Below are 13,037 nucleotides of genomic sequence, written 5' to 3'. Positions count from 1 at the left end.
TTTCTCTGGTGAGAGTAGCTGTCCTAGCCAACGATAGCAAGCAGCGTTTGTGAACCTCAAGGCAACGCAACAGATTAACTTGCTGCTTCTCTTTGAGGAATGTTGTGGGTTTTAATGTGCTTGGAGGTGCCTTTTTAATCCCCAGGGTCACTGTGTTTCTTTGGGTGCAACAAAAATGGGCCAAACATTCCAAGGCTTGCAAAGCACTGGTCTTTAGAGCTTTAGATGACACGGAAAAGGGGTGTCCAGGCAGAGGATGGAGGAGCCATCGCTAGAATTGTTATTGCTAGAATATAGACACCTCTGAAACCCTGAAATGATGCAGCGAAGGCCAAAGGAATGATTGTTTTTAAAAGAAAGGTCACATTTTTGTTACTGCAATGTCTCTCCTGCCTTGCTCTGCGGTGTTTTGCCGGACTGGCTGCATGGCTCAAACAGGCTCGCAGCTGGGGGAGTTCCCTTAACCCTGTACTGTGTGTGGTGTGGAGCAGCCTGAAACACTAACCCGTAGTCACTTCCATATCAGCATAACCATTTTCCTCTAAATATCCTGCTGTTAACTACAAAAGTTCAATAATTGCACAGACTGTCTAAAGGACTGGTATGCTCTCCAGGTTAAGCGAGTGTTTTCTAGTAAGCTAGAGGAGCGACGAGCTGAGATTTTGGGATTCTCTTCCTACGCCAGAATGGTGCTCTGTGAGATTCAATAGGACACGTAGAGAAGGATGGGAGAAGAGAGAGAAGACTTTGAGTCCTTGTTTCTTCTTCATGGTGCACAAAGATGGCTATAAAACACCAGTTTGATACACAGCAGCGTGGAACTGTGCTGGTCATTTGGTTAGACGATTGAAAGCTTTGGGTTCAATTTTAGTTTCACAAGGAGAAGCATTTGGTACTGAGGAGCAGGAATAGCCAGAATTCCTACAGTAAAATGCCAAATCTAATTCAGGGGTTTGGGAAGGAAGCGCAGACGGAGCTGATTCCCTGAAGAGGCAGTTGGGAGGCAGCGTTCCCTGCGGACGGGTCGCTGCTCACCTGCTCTTCCCAGGGTCCTTGCACACTTCCCTGTAGTAGCTGTTGCTGGCTCTTGTCAGCAGTGGGAGAGCAGGTTAGCAGGACACGTGGCCTCAAATAGTCTGGCAATCCCAGAGTGCTGCCAGGATTTCCCCCCCCCCCCTTTGTTAGAATGCTTTTCTCAACATTCATCTGAGACGCTGACTGATGTTTGTATCCCACCTCTTTCCCTGCCAGTGACAGAGCCTGTCAATGCACACTGTGCAACAGAAGAGATCTCTTGGGAAAACTAGGAAAGATGCGCTACACCATTCCCAAAATTATTATAAAAACAAAGCAACACCACATGCATGTCTAAAGTAATCAAAAAATGCAGATTCTTATTTTAAAATGGTTGTTTGCAAGCCCTGAGATGAGCACAGGACCCTGCTGTGGCAGAGCATTGCAGAACCCTGACCTCCTGGTAGGTTTCCCAATCCTGAAATGAAATGAAATGAAATGAAATGAAATGAAATGAAATTAAAATCAGTCTGGACTCGAAAAGTTCTGCTCTGTTTTCTAGGGCTCTTAGTTTCCTTGGCATTTGGTGACAGTGAAAGTTAGAGAACAATGTAAAAGGTACATGAATTTTTTCAAGATTATTAGGGCATATTACTCAGCGCCTTTTTCTGTTCATTCATTGAATGTAGAGGCTGTTGCAGGTTTCGCATTATTATTTGGTGACTGAGTTCTAGAAATATATTATTAATCTACCAGTTGGTTTTAAGCTATTAGCTGGAAATACTGTTTGACATAATTAATTGCTGAAACTTGAGTTGTCTCACCTGGGCATCCTACAATACATTTATTTTCTGTATGTGCGTGTAAATTTCAGTTTCAGATTTGCAGTGAAACTCTTTCAGAGTGCACATACTTACGATATGCATAAATAGTGTGAAATATTTCTGAAAAAAAAATGGGTGGTTTGAGGATTAGTGCTGCTGAAAGCTCTTTTGGTGAAGGTCAGTGGGTGAAGTAGATGGGCAGGCAGTGCCGTAGCTACTGTCTCACTGAGATATCAGCTTTGGGATGATTTTTTCAGTGTTCTCCTCCAAGAAGTTAATAATTTTCTTGAGACCAGCACAGAGAGATGAATAGTTTCTGGTTTTCACAGTGAAGGAGTAATGCAGAGGGGTTTTTTTTTGATGTCAGGAAGAAATCAGAAAGGAAACTCACCACTGTTTTGCATTTTTGTTTCTAATAGGCTTCTGTTTGAACAAGCAGAAAGTGCTTCTTGTTTTCCATCTTTGTCATTATGTAACATTTATCTGTATCTTCCCGGTAATGTCTAGTGCTTTTGCCACATAATTGCTTTCAAATGATCGTAGGCCAACATTAAACATTTGACTTCTTAATACTTTTTACTTTCAGCAGTGCTATCTTCCTGCTGCCTCGCACCCCCATTTTGATTCTGAATTAACAAGAAAGAAAATGCAAAATTGTTCCACACAAAGATAATTATCATAAAAATCTTTTATCCAAACCCCAGCCAAACACAGCAGACCCCTTATCACTGCAGGAATTTTGAGTAGGGCACTTGAACTCCTTTGAGATTCAAGTCTGGTAGATTAGCATGTAGATGCCACATAATTGTGTTCCCCTTGGTTTCTCTGAAAGCTATTAGGCGCTGATTTATTTTTCTGTTACATTCCTGCTTTGTCCTGAGTGTTACTGATGGAACTTAAGATAGGCACATACAACCATAGATTTGACAAACAAGACATAGAGAACAGGCAGCAATTTTTTTGTAACTGGGTTTTTCTTTTCTTTTTATCCCCTTCTCCCTGTCAGATACTGAACTAGCAACCTTTTTTGAACGGCAGTATTTTCATTTGCGGTGCTGAAAGGAAGAAGAAAACTTTAGTGAGAACTTGTTTTGAAGGGCCTTTTATTTTTTTTTTTTTTTTTTTTTTTTTTTTTTGGTGCTTAAAGAAAGGAAAAAACCCCAAACTTCAATGAATCTGAAGTCTGCAAACTGGATGTCTGATATAAAGACACAAAATAGATACCGGGTCTTCTTAGTTCAGTCCTGAGCCTCCTTTGTTGCTGAGGTTTCGTTTCTGCAGGGTGATGGTCTGGCTCTCAGGCTACAGGTCAGTTTCTTTCCCAGCACAGCAGCGGTACTTCCTGAGAAGTGTGATGTCTGATCTTCCCAAGTGCAGAAATGGGGATGCCCAAGGGATGGCCGTTGGATATTGATATGATATAATCAGCTACTCAACCAGCCAGTCAGTGCTGCCTCTGTTTAATCTGTCTGAGCATCAAAACAGTGTTTGCAACCAGTGGCAACATGAATAACATGCGACTACAAGGCTTTTAATCATACTTTTGTCAGTTCTGTAGTTTTTATTTTCGATAAAAACTTCTTTTTCTACACCCAAATATTCGGAAGCACATGCATTTCTTTTCTTGCTGTCCATCTTTTCCACCTATAGAAAAAGTGGTTGTGTTTGGTGATGGAAGAGGAGGGGTGTTGTTACTGAAGCATGAGCCTGTACAAAATAGACGGGGTTGGTTTTTTTCAATTTAGTGACATGCGAGGGCTTGAGCTGTAAAATCTGAGCCGCTCTGAAAGTATGCAAATGCGGAAGCAAAAAATGCACATGCCTCAGCTGAGCTGTCTTCTTTCTTACATCTCTTAATAGAAGGCTGATAGGGGCAGCTCCTCAGCTTGTATAAATGTAGCTACACCAGCTTTTACTGGCTGAGGATCATATTATATTGTGTGTGATCTGTGTGAGATCTGTAATTCTGCTGACAAAGGCCAAGGAGAATTAGAAGCAGAATCTCTTTAAAAGTTATTATTGAGGCTATTAATGTATTTCATCTGTCTGTCTGTCTGCCTGCCTCCTCTGTAATCTCATAGAAAGGAAAAAATGTTACTGCCATTGATAGCAAGAGGCAGTGCAGGATTAGGATGTGTGCTGTGGGAGGGGGTGCTTGCAATTATCCATCTCTAGCCAGGTATGCAGGAAATTATTCTCCGTGGCTAGTTTTCCAAACTCAAAGTGAATTTCTGGTTCCTAGAGGATGGTTTGATTGAAATAAGATGCAATTAATTGTGTAAATCTCAAACTGAAGTAGAAAGAATTTAGTATGAGTTTGCAGAAGGTACCTAGATGGACTCTGAAGTCCAAAAAAAAAAGAAAAAAATTAAATCTGTTTCCTCCATTCCAAGTTTTCTGGTCTGGGGAATTGCCAGTTTGAGCTTGAGACATGCTGGGAGTTTTGCAGGAGCTTCTTAAGAGATGAAGGTACCTGGGAGTTCCCAGTCTGGAGGGCTTTCAGTCACCTCTGCAAAAAAGCCTTCTTGCCTTGAGCCATTATTTATGAAAGAGTGAAGAAGAGAAACATTTGATTCGTGGGGTGAATGCTGAGGCAGATGAACACTTCACCAGAGCAGTTCCACATTATCTGGAGCTGGTGAGGGATTTATCCTGTTACTCTACAGTTCAGTGGGCTGCATGAGTCAAAGAACTTCCATCCCACGTACGTCTCTAGGAGTCAGAAAGAGAACAAAAGTAAGGTCATGTTTATTAGTGCCAGTGACACTTCTGAGTATGCCTTGACGTCTGAGACTATGAAAACTGAATGTTGCAGCAGATAAAACACTTGTTCCAGGGCTAACGTGAATTCATTAATAATGAGGAGTGATGGCACGATGAGATTATTGCCTCAGCCCATGCAGTGCGTGCGCTGGGGACACTTGATGCTGTCAGGCTTGTTTCTTCTCACCCGAGTTAGGGACGTGTGGAGGGAGAGAAGGTACCTAAACCCACCTAATCACAGCCCTTGCCCCCCTCGCTTGCTGCTGTCACGCTGAAAATGTTTTCAGTCCATAAACATCTGCCTATGAAACTTTAAATTTTGCTGGGTAATGCTGTATGCTTCGTGCTGTTGTTACAAGTAAAATGCAATAACAAGACGTACCATAATGCTACAGTTCTTTATTTTTTTTCTCTTCCTAAAAAGTAATTTGGATTATTTTAATGGTAGTTTATACACAGTCTCTCAATACTGCTAGGTAGTTTTTATGTCCTGATTTCCAGTTTTCCCCTCCTGGGGACATAAAACACATGAGATATGTATCAGTACTGTTCTACAAAATGCAAGTAAACAGAATTTCTCTAAGGAGTAGAGCAGGGCCTGATCCACCTCCTTGTGAGGCTGCTGATAGCAATTTCAGAGTATGCAATCTGTCAAAACTGGGTGAAATGGGAAAGATATGCGTATTCTCTTCCTGTAGGTCTCCTTTAGTAGTCAGAATCCCTTCCCACCCCCCCACCCCCAGCAAAGGAAAATGATGACCTACTGGATTTTATTTCTTTTTACATCCCTCTCTTCTGCCGTTCAGGAAATCCTGTAGCATCTCTGTATTTTATTAATTCCTTGTGTAAATGGGGTATAGTACCAGGAGACGTGCCGCTTGGATAAATAGCAAGGCTGCGCTGATTTTGTCTTGGTGATATTTTCTTTTTTAGCTGTGTTTGACTTTTTCCAGTTTGTGGGCATGTCGATACTTTCCGTGTAGGTGTGGGCCACTTTGGGTTTCATCTGCCTACCTAGCTTGCCGTAGCAGCTTATGGGATCTTGTCTGTCTTAGTCACCGCAGAAGCAAGTCGCGGACTCCCCGGTGTGCAGGGGCACGGGTTGAAAACCACAGCCTGAGTTTAAATAGGCTGTATTGAGAGAAACGGAGAAAGGAGATTATTGCCCGAGCGCAGGCGGGGGAGCGGCGGTCTCGGGGTGTGACACTGCCTGTGCTTGTACTCGTGCCACACTTCTAACAAAATTAACCCTGATTTATATAAAACACGATTTCAGGCCTTAAAGCACAGCCTAAGTTGTTGTTACTGTGCAGAACTTCGGGCAAACAAGTGCACGGGGGATTTTAAACCAAGGGTTTGCCAAAAGGCTGCCGGTTTTGAAAGCAGCTGCAGACGGAGAAGCAGCCGCAGAGACGCAGCAGCAACCGCGGAGACGCGAGTGCCACCCGCATCACGCCCGTCATCCCCTTCCCACAGCATGGCCACGCTCGCGGATGGATCAGCTCCGTGGCAGCATCGGCTTTTGGCTGCATCTCTTAGAATATTTCCACTCTTTCCTCTGAGCTAGTGCGTTTTGCCACAGGCTTTCCTGTTGACAGTAAAGTGATCAGAAGAAGAGAATAGAGCTTAACACGGAACAGAGCCCCGGAGTGCGGAGGGTGAGGGTAGGGGAGGACAGGGAAGCACGGCACCGGTGACGGAGTGGTGGCTGGAGAGCTGCTGTTTGAAGCTGGCTGCTGGGTGGAGAAACCCGGAGCTTTCCCAACTCCCTCGCAGAGGTTGTTCTCCTGGAAAATTTACAGCTCTGAGCTGATTGTTTGGCTTGGCACTGTGGTCAGGATGCTGCCTTGTAAACTTAATAATAGCTGCCCTCTTTTTAATTTGTTTGACCTTGACTACAGTAATTTATTATGTGCATTAGATCTTTTTTTTTTTTTTTTTTTTTTTTTTAAATACAAACAGCACAACAACAAAGAATTTGGCTCCCTTTCCTTTCTTCCATGGTACTCTGGTTTTGAACTCCTCGGGTCTGATGGCGCACTGTGCTTCTGCAGTTGTGTGGGACGAGTTAAGAGGGTAGCATTAGAAAGACGTTTTCTCAGAAAGGACCTTCCCCAGGTTTGTGCTGTGGCAATTTGCTTTTCCCAGTGTCTGCCCTTACATGAGCGTGGTTTGTTCCTTTTCTCCCTGGCAGCCCCTTTTGAGGAAACGCTCATTCGTATTTTCAAAAAAACCCATTGCAAACAAGCGCAATGCTCCAGAATAGACCCAGTATTTCATGTGTCTGCTAATTGTTGTAGGTCTCTGTATCTTGGCAGAAGCCATGACACACAGAAAACTGGTTGTGTGATTTATTTTTTTTTTTCTTAATGCTTAAAGTGAAAGCAATCTGCTGGCACAGCCTACCTTGGTTTCTCTCTCCTGTCACTTGCAAATTTCCTCTTTGATTGTTTGATAGATCCTCACAGAATACTATGTTTTCTTTACAAGCCCAGCATTGGGTACAGTAATTAGACTTGCTTGAACTGCCTGATCCACAAGTCAAAATCCTTTTCTCTGTCTGTTGTAGAAGAGCACACGTTTCGCTGCGAGGACTGTGATGAACTTTTTCAGTCAAAGCTCGACCTGCGGCGACACAAGAAGTACGCCTGTAACGCTGTCAGCTCCCTGTACGAGACCCTGAATGACGAGATCAAGCAAGAAGGTCTTGGGGATGGACAGGTCTATGAGTGCAAAGACTGTGAGAGGATGTTCCCCAATAAATACAGGTACCAGAAAATGGCCAGAGCTTCCTCTGACCTGCCCCTCTCCATTCCTCCTGCGCAGTCGTGTCTGATGATGGAAAATGTGGAACCGAGGTGGGAGCTGGGCGGCTCAGGACAGCTTGAGGGATATGTCTTTCCTTTCTCCTTGGGGTTAAGGAATGTTGTTTTTAGCATCCTTCAATGTCATTAGCTGTTGGACAGCATTGGGTTTCACCTCTGTTGCATAGACTGTGATGCTTTGCGTTATTCCTTGGTAGAAGCATCCACAGATTATTGGCAATATAAAGTTTAAGTGGTTGCTTTCTGAATTCCCTCTGACTTTTCCAGGGCTGTGACAGACAGGTTGATAGACCTGGTTAGTATCTTCACAGCAACTGCTCCCATGTGATATGGTTCTGAGGGAAAAAAGTGGCATTACGTTCTGCCAGTATTTGTGTGAGGACTTTTTTAATTTGTAATTCTTGGTCATTTGAGATCAGCGGGTATAAAGAGGTGTTGTTACACTAAGAACTCTTAATGTGGTCATGAGCTCCTATTTGCTTCTGCAGAAGCAATTAAAAAAATTCTATGCCAATCAAATTTTCATTTTTCATTTTTTTTAAAGAAAATGTTCGTGAAAAAATTTTGTGTTCACCAAGCATTTTTGTAATGGAAATGTGAACAGGAAAAAAGAAGATAGCATATTCTCCTGCTGATATTTTTATTTGCAGTAATTATTCAATTGTTATTATAAGGCAACTCTAAACAAGAGTTAAACCGTTTTTACAAAGGAAAAATTATTTGGCCCAGTAAGTTTTAACTTAAAAATTGCATCTTTCAAGCATAACATGATAGTACTCCACTGCAGCTTTAAAGCAGAGATCTTTGAGATTTCTGGTTCATTTGCAATGTGAGACTCAAAGAGTTAAATCGTAGGGGTCAGCTTTAAAAAGTTGAAGGGGTTTTTTTTCATCATTTTGGGATTGTGTTTATATGCATCCTAAGCCTTCAACTCCTGGGCCATAAGTTCAAGGTTTTCTCCGCAGCATAAGGACTCGACTTTTATCTGCTTACCGGAGGCTGAAGCTCTCACATACTCATTTCAGTTGACTTCTTAGATGAGCAAACACCACAGGCAGCAAGTTACAACCTTGTGAGAACTGGCAATCCTCTGCCATGTGCTATATAAGTAGAGCAAAACCAGTGAGTTTAAAGCCAGTATAAGGTCTGTTTCATTTCAGGTAAAAAATTAAAAAGATGATGTTCACCAGCATTAGTCATTTTGAACCTAATTATGTTGTTGCTTTCAGTTCTTCTATCTACGTAAGTGAAGAAAAAAAACTGATTTTAAAAAAACAGAGAAAGGTGAAACAGAAGGAACATTCCACTAGTTTATCCGTATTGAAAAGCTTGGCTCTGGCTGTGTTGTGGGTGTTGTAGGGGTTGGTAATAGATACTGTCTGCCCATGATAGCTGTGTAGCCGTTCTGGTAGCACAGTTTGCTATCTTTATTCCTCACCCTGTGTTTCTACGTTGTTGATTAGCTACTAGGAGGCTGCAATTCTCTTAATTTCTTTACCTGACAAGAAAAGGAGAACATCCTTTAAATGTTTTAAATATCTATGATTTCAGTGGAAGTTCCAATTCTTTTATCTCTCTGGCTGTGTTAGAAACTTTTTCCTCTTTAGCTTCCAGCACTCTGTAGTTCATATGTTAATTCAGGAAATACCCCTATGAAAAGTATGGGTCCTCTCCTCTTTGTAACATCTGTGCGTTCCTTGGCTGCCCCCGGGGGCTGGACTTCCATGGTCTCTGTTTTGCAGGGGTTAAGAGAAGCAGGAAAATTTTAAGGGGAAAAAGTCCCTTTAGTGATTACACATCCCTGTGAATAAGATGTTCAGAGTCGTCTGGCGGAGCTAATTCTGGCTGTTCAAATGATGCAGCTGAGTTAAGGTCCCAGTTTCCCTCGGGTTTTGGGGGGGAGAGGGTAGGTCAGACCAGGACTCGATCCAAGCCTTGGCTCAGCACGGGGCACATTCCCCTTGCGAGCACCGCTGCGGTGGAGCGGAGGGCTCCGGAGCAGGCACTGCTTCTCAGTGTTGGTAGGCAGGAGGGACAAACAAATGACTTGTTCAAAGTCAGGTCAAAAACCCTGGGAAGGGCCAAGGACAGAACACCCATTTTAGAAGGCCTGTCCCAATTTGTTTTCAGGACCTTCTTCCCATTTTGATTCTTCTGAATCATCACTCTGAACTGTTACTTCACAGACCTAGTGATTAAGAAGGAGATGTGGCAGAGCATCCACCGGTCATCGGTGGGCTCAGCACAAGCATCTCGAGCCTGAGGCAGAAGCCCATGTGTGTGCTAGCATGGATTCCCAACTTTTGAGCACCCCTAGGTGATGGAGGGGCCTCTTTAAGGTATCTCCAACTGAAGGCAGATGGAAATACTCTGGAGTCACGAGCCACAGACCTGTACGCTTGGAAAATGTCTGGAGTGGTTAGAGGCTCCTGGGCTCATTGGGTGCCTTGCCTTGTAGACCATGGATTCCAAACTTTTGCGTTGGGGTTTTCTTGAGCAAATAATATAAAGTTCAGGTTTTTGACAGGGGAAAGATGTAAGTCAGCAACATGCTGATGGACTTGATGGAGCTGGGAGAGAATGTTCACCCCTGTCCCTCCCCCATCGATCTGCTGCATTTTATGTTCTCAGAAAGACACCGAAACACAGACTATATCCAGTCAGTACCTTGATGGTCTTATAATTTTTCGGAAGTTAATACAGATCAAATCAAGAGGGCCACTGGGGAACTAAAATTGAGCATTTAGCAGCTGACTAAATAAATAAATGTTTTGCTAATCCCAGTAGGCACTTGCCTCTAAACAGCCTATTAGTTTGTCCATATTTGCTCTAAATAAGCTCATAAATCACAGTTAACAGGAACATACTTTTGTATATGTATATGAAAGGTATATATTTCTTTGTACGTGTAAAAAATTTTGTAGTGTTAAGAACACCATTTCTTTAGCAAAATGAATATTGCTTCTTTAAAATCAGTGAATTGGCAGTTTGTAAGGGGCATGTTCAGGAATATGAACTATCTGACTTGAAGGAAGGAAGGGGCAGGCTGGTGGCTGCTTGGATTCGTATGTAGCATTTCGCACCAAGCCCACCTGTGATGGAGCCACCTTCCACGAGGTTGCCCTTGTTCCTGGGCCAGCAAATGCCTTCAGGGCACAAAGATTTCAGTGCTAGTCAGCTGCCCGTGCCGTTAGCCTTTACACTGGGAATTGCAGAGGATGCCAGTGTCAGCTCCATCCTGCTCCTCCTCGGCGCGGGCTGGTGCTGGGGTGCCTGTCGGCGTATGGTCCCGCTGGGGGCCGGCTCCCCGTAGGCAGCTGCGGACAACCAGAGCAGTGCAGTCCTGTGGATGTGTCAAGGCTGGATCAGTTTCGAGGTTTCTAAATCCCTCAGGCTCTGTGGAAATGCCCAGGGGTTATCTGCTGGGAAGCTGTCCTGTACCATTTAATGAAGACTGGCAGGATTTTCCAGTAGTGTTTAGTTTTAATGCTCCTATAAAAAATACAGCCATGCTTTAAAGTTCCATAGGAACGTTTAATATCGATCTGTAGGGGATTTCAGGCAGTAGTAGATTTCACATGTTTGTCCATCAGAATTCACAGTAAGTAGGAGTATTTGTAACTCCCCTTCAGCTACGCTGACGGCAGCAAAGGACACAGCTTTTTTCCTTTGTTTCTCGGGGCTGGCCTGAGACGAGTGGGATTTCCAGCCTGCTCGGTACATTTTACAGCACTCCATCCCCAGCAGAACAGTTTCCCCGGCTCTGTCCCTGCCCCGCTGCCACTGACGGTGACCTCCGCGGAGCATCGCGCCGGGGCCGGTGGCTCAGCTGCCTGCTGCTGCGTGGGGGATAACGCAGCTCCCCACGCCTGGCTCTCAAGCCATCCCCGCCGTGGCCTTGTTTCAGCAGCCGCTTCAGTTTGCCATCATCCTCCCGGTTTGGGAGAGGCTGCCAGTTGGCAGAAGTCGCAATTGCCGAGTTAAGTAATCAAAGATGTCTGACATTTAGAAGTGAAATGTGTTTGCACCTTATCATGTTTCTTTCCAATGTTAAGTTGCTGTGTTCTGGGAAGCTGTGGGCTTTGTGCCCATGAAAACGGCAACGTGATAGTCTCAGCAGCAACAGCTAATATCTTGTCTTTCCCTGTGGGGATGCCATGGAAGTCTTGGTCACAAAGTGCTCATTTTTCCCTTCAGGAACCTGCAGGGTCAGGTCTGGCTTTACCTTCCTTTTCCCCCTTGTAAATGGACTCGGGTATTTAATAAGAAATACCATAAAACACAGTGACGTTTTGAGGCGGAATAGGGCAGCTTCCATCTGTGAAATAAATGGCAAAAAAAAGAAATCGTATTTGCCTGTCAACGTGCTGCTCACCCCCTGTTCACAAAGCCCTTTGCATTCACCCCCTGCAGCAGCAGCTGGTCCTGGCCAACCCCCCCACCCCCCCGGACCCCCCAGGCTCGCAGCCTGTTTCTCTATCACCATCTCTAATTGCTTCTCTGGGTTTCAAACCTCCCCGATATGGGGCAGGAGTTCTGTAACGGTATGTGCCTTGGCAGCGAGTGCCCGCCAGGTTGAGGCGGGCGCGGGGAGCTGGGCTCCGCTCGCCGCTGGCTGGGGGGCTGGGGGCTGCTGTGCGAGGTCAGCCTGTCTCTCTTCCCCAGCCTGGAGCAGCACATGGTAATCCACACCGAGGAGAGGGAGTACAAGTGTGACCAGTGTCCCAAGGCTTTCAACTGGAAATCCAACCTGATTCGTCACCAAATGTCTCACGACAGTGGGAAACGGTTTGAATGTGAAAACTGTGTGAAGGTACGGTGCAGGACACGGTTACCATGAGCAGCTTGGCCTGGGGGGCTGTGTGCTGGGACCTGGGGGAAGGGGTTCAGAGGATGGGTTACCCGTGCTGGTGTGGTTTGGTGCCCTGGCTTGGTGACACAGGGAGAGAGGTGTCTCAGCTGGCCCCGGCATCATGGTTTGGATGTGGAGCTCAGCCTTGCCCCGAGCCACTGGCCGTTGGGCTTTTCCCGGGTGCTGGAGAGGCTGCCGGGGCGGCGGTGACCTTGCGTGGGGCAGATGTGGGCAAGCAAACAGCTCTTAAACTGGGAGCACTGCACGGTGCCGGCAGCCTGGCAGGACACAGCTCAGCCCTGCTCGGTTCATTATGTGTTTGCAGCGGGAGGTGAATACCCCGCTCTCCCAAAGCCAGGAGTGGTGGAGACATACCAAAAAAAGTAAATGCAAAAAGTCACACTTTTGACATACGGGCTCTTCTCCCTACTGCTGTGCTTCCCCTTCCTCAAGGCGTTTTCTCTTTCAGGTGTTTACGGACCCCAGCAACCTCCAGCGGCACATCCGATCCCAGCACGTGGGCGCACGGGCACATGCCTGCCCCGACTGCGGCAAAACCTTTGCCACCTCTTCTGGCCTCAAACAACACAAGCACATTCACAGCACTGTCAAACCTTTCATATGTAAGTTGTCACGGCCATCACCGAGCTCCGGCTTTTGCTATAATTGCACGTATCCTGCAGGGCCCCCCAGTACTAGCTGTCCCTCTGTGAGCAGCCGCTGTAATTTTATAGGTCAGAGCACAAGATGAAATTCCGC

The 13,037-nt window shown here is 45.2% G+C and overlaps 1 protein-coding gene across 3 annotated transcripts in view; it reads left to right on the top strand.

The window, feature by feature from the left end:
• PRDM16 (PR/SET domain 16) overlaps positions 1–13,037 on the top strand; it is a 345,908-nt gene that overhangs the window by 300,303 nt on the left and 32,568 nt on the right. For all 3 annotated transcript variants that reach the window (XM_080380315.1, XM_080380313.1, XM_080380314.1), the window contains exons 6-8: positions 7,171–7,369; positions 12,092–12,239; positions 12,748–12,901. In XM_080380315.1, the coding sequence (XP_080236441.1) occupies positions 7,171–7,369; positions 12,092–12,239; positions 12,748–12,901 (501 nt within the window). The remainder of the gene's footprint in view (positions 1–7,170; positions 7,370–12,091; positions 12,240–12,747; positions 12,902–13,037) is intronic.

This window comes from Falco punctatus (genome assembly GCF_963210335.1).
Source record: "Falco punctatus genome assembly, chromosome: 3".
Classification (NCBI taxonomy): Eukaryota; Metazoa; Chordata; class Aves; order Falconiformes; family Falconidae; genus Falco; species Falco punctatus.
The sequence above is the reverse complement of the archived record's forward strand: the minus strand, read 5'-3'. Positions and strand labels throughout refer to the sequence as shown.